This window comes from Pungitius pungitius, chromosome 11 (genome assembly GCF_949316345.1).
Source record: "Pungitius pungitius chromosome 11, fPunPun2.1, whole genome shotgun sequence".
In the NCBI taxonomy this organism is placed as follows: Eukaryota; Metazoa; Chordata; class Actinopteri; order Perciformes; family Gasterosteidae; genus Pungitius; species Pungitius pungitius.
This window is the reverse complement of record NC_084910.1, coordinates 18,411,050-18,419,069: the sequence shown is the minus strand read 5'-3', so window position 1 is coordinate 18,419,069 and position 8,020 is coordinate 18,411,050. Positions and strand designations below refer to the sequence as shown.

The 8,020-nt window shown below is 43.3% G+C and overlaps 1 protein-coding gene across 1 annotated transcript; it reads right to left on the bottom strand.

Annotated features, from left to right (window-relative positions):
• Positions 1-817: 817 nt before the first annotated feature.
• tmem106ba (transmembrane protein 106Ba) lies at positions 818-5,306 on the bottom strand. The gene is made up of 8 exons (XM_037454939.2): positions 5,172-5,306; positions 3,961-4,174; positions 3,780-3,843; positions 3,537-3,696; positions 3,118-3,258; positions 2,775-2,824; positions 2,638-2,691; positions 818-2,355 (listed from the first exon to the last, which is right to left on the bottom strand). Exons 2-8 carry the CDS (start codon positions 4,160-4,162, stop codon positions 2,235-2,237), a joined length of 792 nt encoding a protein of 263 aa, XP_037310836.2. The 5' UTR covers positions 4,163-4,174; positions 5,172-5,306; the 3' UTR covers positions 818-2,234.
• Between the last annotated feature and the right edge of the window lie 2,714 nt (positions 5,307-8,020).

The following is an 8,020-nucleotide window of genomic DNA, read 5'->3' as shown; positions in this document are numbered from 1 at the left end:
TAGTGGAACGCAGGGAAACACTCACCTGTCTTTGTGAAAGACATGTGAATATCAAAAAAGAGAACAATGTCAAGAAATAACTATATAAATGCAGAATTATGGCCAAGTGCATGTGCTGCTAATATTATATGTGCCAATATATTGTTTAAAAAAATAAAAATAACATGTTGGTCAGCAAGTCTCTTAAATTTGGAGTGACAAAGACAGGCCGAGGCAGAATATGTTGCAGTAAAACTTGACAGTAAAATCTAAAAGCGCATGCGTTCATTGGCGCACTGACATGCTATCTCAGATAAACGGACGGTGCTCGCTGGTTGTGAATGTGTCGGCCCCCGCTGCGTCTGCCCCCCCTGCATCCCAGTGTGCGCCGTGGTCTAAACCAGTGAGGAAATGAGCTGATGTTTGCAACAGATGTGGACATACCACTATACACTGCAGACCGTTTAGACTGCTTCTGGAGTTTAAAAGACAGACCCAAGTAAGACATTCACATACAAAAGCGTTTTTTGGTTTTTGCCACACAAGACAAAGTTTGATATTAATGCTCAAAAATAATTTAAGTATTAATTTGTCCCATATTTCACTTGTTTTGAATTTTCTAGTGTAAATATCTGCTGTTTTCTGTGTTTTTTTATCCTAAAACCGCCCATCACTGTTTTGATTTTTCTAATATTTTTACCGATTCATTTAGCATGATCGAAAAGCACTGAATTCAACATCATTGAAATAACAGCAAGGCGAGGGCCACTCTCGTCAAGCAGACCACTCGGCGCCACCCAGTGTGTGCAAAGCATATTACAAGAAAATTGAAGAACCCTTTTCAAAATGCAAAATGTTTTTATTTCCAGCCTCATGCATGAAATACATAGAACCAAGACGGTATTAGAAGTCACAACGTTATGCCTGTTTATTACATATAGTAGTTACTTCTGCGGCCTGTCCTGTATGTTCAGCATGAAATGTATTTTTGATTTGATTCAAATCCAGCCGTTTATTTTATATGCATGATTCGATGGATCCGTATAACTTTGTCTGGAAGCAAAATGATGGGAGAGTTCGAGGAGGAGCTCCTCTGCCTTGCATAAGGCCCTGCTTGTGGTAAAATGATGACCGGTACTGCCATCTCATGGCTCCAATGTACAATCAAACCTCTCGGAGGATTCCATGACTATAGAAAGTGAACGCTCTAGAAAGAAATGCTCGTTATATGACGTTATATTTTACTCGTGCAATCTCTGAAATAACCTGTATAGGAGTGTTTTGGGCATCTTACTGTCAAACAAAAGTAGGTCCCAAAATGTAGTTTTAGTTATTTTAAAAAACCTGAAAGCACAAGTCAACTCATGATTAAAGTTCTAATAGCACGTTTGGCTGAAAGACGCTGAAATCAAATTAACTAAATTAAAAGGCTGTTTGCAAGCAAGCCAGAAAGTATACATTTGATATTTACACCTCTATATCTTAAAGACAACTCTAATGCTCACACAGTTGCTATGAAAAAAGAAAAGGTCATCCCCTTTTTTGAAAATATATTTTGCAACCTCCTGGTAACACACTGCAGTCTTCATAGTAGTCACATTTGCTAATAATAACAGCTAATTCAAATAATATAATATTACCAATATTCAAAATAAAAACAAAGAAGCCAAAAACCAAATGTCATAAACCTCAACTATATTGCACTACTATCAAGAGAAACAAAATAAAAGGAAAGAGCTGGTCAGGGGCCTTTTGAACTTAAGCTGTTGTTTTTTTTTTTTAAGTGGCAAATCACAGTGGTGCAAAATCTACATTTGAGTTTATCGATCATGTTAAAGTGCATCATATCTGAAGCTACTGCTTTCAGCAATTTATCGGCTATAAATGACAATGTGAACGCAATGGGTTTACTAAATACTAAAATATCAATGTCTGTTTTTTGGTACCAGGTTGGAGAAATTAACATAATGGTCCAGGGCAAATCTTGTTGAATTCTATCTGCTTTGACCGGTCCGTTTGGTGGGTTACCAACCTTTAAAATAAAAAAAAAAAAAAAAAAAAAAAAAAACTCATCACATTTTACTTCTGCGGGGAGACGTTTAGGAATGAATGAGCCACTGACTAGTTTTACGAGAAGCCATGTCCCTCCCACCGTTCTGTTGTTACCGAGCAACGGTTTGCTCCCTGGAAGTGAGCCCTGTGTTCTCTGTGAGAACCTTCATGGCCGCGGTGGCTACGCGGCTTTCGCCTTCCTTTCATTGGTAAACCTGCACGCCGCCGTGCAAGGAGGTGGTGTTCCCCCCACAGTCCACGTACTGGTACATCTCCTGGGAGACCTGCTCGGTGTGGCCAAAGTACGACGTGGTCACCGTCACCCTGAGGCAAAAAAGACAAAACACAAAACAAACCAGTTTCAAACGGCCCTCGGATAATAAAAATCAAATGCTCATCCATTATTTTGCTTTTTCTTGGTATGGCAACGTTTTGGATTGATGTGTTTTGTAAAATGCATCACAAGTGTTGGTTAGGCATCATGATCTAGATAAAACAGGAGTAGGCGTTGTAGATGTTGCTTCTTAGATGTTGTTGCGATAAAAGCTCACGTACGAAATGGAAAGATGACAGTAAATCCTGTACAATAGCATTTTAAATACTTACTGCATCATGACCACTATGTTGTGAACCTTAATGCTCGGCAAGGTGCAGTAGTCACTGTAAAGACAGGAAGGGATTCGTCATTTAAAACGCTCAGTGTGGAAACAGTATATTCCTATGACTTCTAGAAAGGTACTCACAACATGTAACTCATCTCATCAGCGATGGTGGTGGGAACAGTGTAGTCAATCTGCAATAAGCGCAGCGCGGAAAGAGGAACGTGGATTAGACATTAACTTATTACACACCTTTGCTTATCACAGCAGAAGAAGATTTGTGCTTTCAGTTATTTAAAGACGCGTCAGACTTTGATGGCCCGTTTGAACCGGTGTTTGAAGCCTAGAACCCTGCAGAAATGTATCGGGTGCGACAATGAGCCGCATTCATAACTCAAGTCCATTCTCTGTCACCTGTTAACGATGGATTTTCTTAGCCGTTGTGAATGTGCACCAGTGCAGAGCGGTGAAATGTAGCGCGACCCACCTGCCGCTCGTCCAGCGGGCTGATCACAGAGCTGTTGTTGAGCTTGGCTTTGCCTATCACCGTCTTCGAGAACTGCACTTGGGCCGTGATATTGGTCACAGATACGGTGTAGTAGTTGTTGTTGGTGATGTTCAGAGTGCTCTGGTAGAAGATAAAAGCTGTGAGATTGTGGCAAAGGAGCACTTGAACACCATGCTGTGTTGAAGACTTGAAACTAGACATTGAGGGCATTAACTCCTGTTTACTTAAGGCTACAGAACCTTCTATTCTATCGTAATTATTCTATGTGTATCTGTCACAACCAGCCGATCCGTCCCCATACGAGAAAGTAAGGCTAAAATCACAGATTTTTAAACAATCGATCGCACCGTGCCACGGGGTTTGGTTAGAGGTAGGGGTTCGTGCTGACACAGCCTTACCGTGATGTTGAGATAGACGATTCGCTTGTCACTGTCATAGGAGACGAAGGCAGACTTCACTCCCACATAGGAGACATCAATGGAGCGGGGGAACAGGAAGAACACCGCCAGGCCCGACAGCAGCAGGCAGAGGGACACGGATATGGTGACATACAGCTTTCTGCGCGACAGGGGAACGGGAAGTGACACCCTGAAATCAGCTGAGGCCTCCATGAGTTTGTCTTTTGACAAAATGAGACTCACGTGCGGCTGGGCCTGAGCCTCTGGTCGCTGTACGGAATCAGAGCCACCAGCTGGTTCTCCTGGCCTGTGCACAACAATTGATCGGCATTAGATGAAAATAAAATGAACTTGCTAGACCACAGCGCAAAGACGAGACTGGGAGGCACGTGCTGCCTTCTCCCTTCTCCGCAGCGCGAGTTACCTCGTGGGATCCTGCCGGTGCCCTGACACGTCGGGCAGGTGACGCTGTCCCGCCCGGTGAACTCCACGTAGGGGAACTGGGACACGTCTCTGTTCTTTTCGTCCCCCTCGCTGTCTCCGTACTCGCTGTACTCCCCGGAGGCCGTCAAGGAGTCCTGGCTCTCGTCTTTGGGGTTGGACGGTTGAGAGTGAAACTTCCCCATCGCCGCGTCTGTCTGCACGCGACAAAATATTGTATTAGTATTCGTCTGAAATGATTAGTTCTTTGGTTTTTTATCCTTTTATACAGCAGCACTTAATGGTATTTGCATAATCTTCAGGACCACTGCCCAGTCTGCAACTTCCAGGTCACCATGGCCTTTTTAAGAAATATGATTTAAACTGTTGGTTCTTAGCAAAGACTGGAGACTTATTATTCATAAATAAGGTACGTAAAAAGCACTGTTTTACTTAATATTTATATATTTTTCATTCAAATAAACATAATTTGTCTTAGATGGTCACAGTGAGGTATTGTTTGGTACTGGAATATACGTCATGTATAATTAATGTAGTTGACTGACGGCATTATCCTCTGAATTGCACCTAGGTTGAAGTTTAGGAAGCATGAACTGGAAGTTGTGCAAGTTGTATTTACATGTTATATACTTTTAACCTTTACTATATTTGACTGCATACTCAATTACATCCACGTTGCAGATAATTCATATAAATAAGCTTTCAATTTTAATGTTGTATTTCTAATTTAACTCCGCAGTTTCTAAAGTTTTTTGTCTGCTGTAATATTACATGTGTTGTGTAACACCGGTTCATCCCAGCATGCACCGCAGTCCGCACCGTCTGCTAGGCCTTCAGCAGCTGTGGTGCACTAACGTTGCGTTAAGCACCGCGCGACAACACCGCGCAAAACTGTCGGAGGAGACACCGCGCAGCGACACCGTTGTCTTACAAAAACGCTGACGTCACAGGCCGCCGCCATGGATCCGAGCCCGCAGAGAACACGACGTCCCGGGAGGGGGGGGGGGGGGATAACGGCTCCTTTCTCTCTCACACACGCGACGCTCGGTCTCTTAAAGAACGAGCATTTCAACGCAGTCGTCGTACTCCTGACATTTAACGTTAATCAACCGCAGTTACGTCACCGCGACCGATACATCACAGACTGGCGCGCGGCTGCACGTTGTTATTTTTAAGGTAGAATAACCGTCCTACCCGTTTCCGTGTGTCACTTGGAGGACTTTCGTGTTGTCTTTCGCTGCTTTGTTTTGGCTCCGACACATCGATGGCGACTCCGAGCCCCTCCCTCCTCTCCCCATTGGACGGGGTCGCACCGCGGGCGCCATCTAGCGGTGGGACCCCGTCACAACCAGTCTGCGCTTTTATAAGAGTGCAAATCAAGATAAAGATCCGGCATTACAACTCAATTAAACCGCGTAATATCAAACGTAAGATGCAATTCTTAAATACATCTGGTTAAGTATTGGATCTGATTGTTATACCGGTGTGTATATATAGTATCCTATTAGATTATTATTCCCCATGCATTATGAATAAATCAGCATTTTATATATTGTAGATTGCTGCAGTGAGGCTAATTGGAAAAAAAAATGTGTATCTTAAATTTGATATATTTAATATTGGCCCTGGTCGTAATTACACACAGTTTCAGATTAAAGAGAACTGATGGCTGTTACTTTATTTACCATTTTATAGTTAAGTATGTATTATATGTAAGATGTTCACCATATTTCTACATGTAAATTCTGAATCCGCGTAACAACTTAAGCTGTTGGTAAATAAAAGTGTAGTTTAAATGTCAATATTTTAATCTGAATGCAGTGAATTATAAATGTAAAGTAGAACCAATGGAAAATAGTCGGCCTATCTCACAATAGTATTTGAATAACTGTAACTCGATTCTTCCATCAGAAATACCCTTTAACAACATTCACAAAATAAAGTGGATCGTATAAACCCAACTTAAATCAGATAGACCAAACCAGTTCACCTTAATCCAGATCGCTTTTGTTAAAACCCAACAGGAAATAAAGAAAATCTCAACTATTATTCCAAACATACTTGTGTTGTTGCAGCTTGACTTCCTTCACTCATGTATCCAACTCATGTGGTGTCCCGATGTGTCACGGGCTGGTACCCTTTATTCATACATCCACTACTACCTCTCAAATACTTTCCTGTGGCATATATTTGTTAAAAATGAACCCAAATAACAGTTTTTGGAGGCTTTAAATTAAAAACTAGCAAATATCAAATACCAGGCTCAACATTTCAGAATATCTCAAATGATTGTACTCGTCTGGATGTGCTTTGCCGTAGCCAGATGATGGCAGTGTGGTGCCGTGTGTGCGTGTGTGTGTGTGTGACTCAGCAGCACTCACGCCGGGAATCCTTCTGACAACAACAACAACAACAACAACGTGGTCATTGGTGGCAGTGAGCAAACATCAAATTATAACAGCGGGAATGGATTTATTTTAATTCGTTTAATCTCACATTTTGAATAATGCATAATTTGGCGAACTGAGGGAAGAGTACACTTTGACAATGGCCAATAGATAATAATAATAATAATAATAACCCTGTAATGTTGTGGCACCAACATCTGGGCTGAAAACTAATCCCGGTTAAATTAGTCTTTTGCAAAGAATTCATTGCAGTTTTGGTTGTCTTACCTCAGTGACAGTTCATTGAGTTATTGGACCGAGTTGTGCTCAGGATCCACCCGGTAGTCCGTAACAGTGTGCTAAAAATAAAACGCTAAGCAGCACAGGTTGGCTTTCGCAACGACCTACTTGGCATCCTCGACAAGTTTGTCATTAAGCCAGTGCTAAACGACATCAGGATCAGCAGTGGACAAACCCTTAAATACGGCTTTTCTACTTTAGAGAAAATATGTCTGTAATAACATGCATTGACACAATTCCCCCCGCCCCTCCCCGTCCAGTGGTGGTGGCGGGTTTCTTTACTCACTCTGCACCTTGGCAGGAGACCCGTCCGTCTGGGTCTGAATGAGGCCATCCCTCTGATTTCCAAGCTTGTGTAACTGCGTGCTTTCAGACGCCAATAATTCCCACCTTACATGTTGGGGTTATTTCTGCATAGGGGCCGACGCGTTATTTCTGCATAGGGGCCGACGCGTCATGGCGGCCGACGTTGTTACACACCCAGAATGCCCCCCCCCCCGTCACCCTTGTCGTCCACAGAGAGGAGCGATTCATTTTGACGTGAAAACGCTCCGGCGCTGCATGGTCCGAGGAGGCAGGTTTGGAGTCTGGAGCCCCGGCCCTGTGAAGGGAGCCGGCTGCGTGTCCCCGATAAGAGCCCCGTGAGTGGCGAGGACGCGTCGGGCCTCGTCCGAGCCGCCGCCACTTCAAACCAGAGAATGTGTGCAAGAACTCTGTGTGGCAGAGGTGAAGTGGGGGCTATTTGATGTGTAGCGTCAACCTGAAGGAAAAAAAAAAAGGCTGTGGTGCCTCGCTGCTTCCTTCTCGCTCAGCGAGAGCGTTGATCTTTATTTTTTTTAATTCACCCGCCTTTTTGTGGCGTGGTGAAGCAATTTACCGCATTGCACTTGAGTTATCAGGCGTGATCAGATATGTGATGGCATATATACCGCCGAGGCTTTTCCATTTAAGTGAGTCCGAGTCATAAGCTGCTGGGAGGCTGATAAACTGACAGAGAAAATAAGCAGCCGTGTGTGAGCTCTCACACTCACTTGACGACTGCTCAAGTTGACCATAATTCACTTGTGCTTAATTACTCAGCAATGCGTTCCTGAGCTCACAAGGAAGAAGCTTTAACAAAGGGAAGTAAGAATCAGGGTGTCCAACGTCATCCCAAAGGTTTTTATAAAGCGGGATGACGCGTCGCAAAGTCCTCTTGTTTTCAGACAGATTCACGTTGAAAAATCTAATGAAAAATCCCCAAAAAAGCTTGATATTGATGAACATTCAGCCGGGATTCTTCCTGTTCTCACCCAACAGGAGGACTTTGTTTGCACAGAGCTCACCAGGCGTCATCGCAACGAGAAGATGAAGAGG

What these genes read in the sequence shown, in the direction of transcription:
- tmem106ba (XM_037454939.2), bottom strand. Translation starts at nt 4,162, where the DNA reads ATGGGGAAGTTTCACTCTCAACCGTCCAACCCCAAAGACGAGAGCCAG. An exon ending in CACCGGCAGGATCCCACGAG is followed by an intron (nt 3,844 to 3,960) that starts GTAACTCGCGCT and finishes TGTTGTGCACAG; the next exon opens with GCCAGGAGAACCAGCTGGTG. An exon ending in TCGTCTATCTCAACATCACG is followed by an intron (nt 3,259 to 3,536) that starts GTAAGGCTGTGT and finishes ATCTTCTACCAG; the next exon opens with AGCACTCTGAACATCACCAA.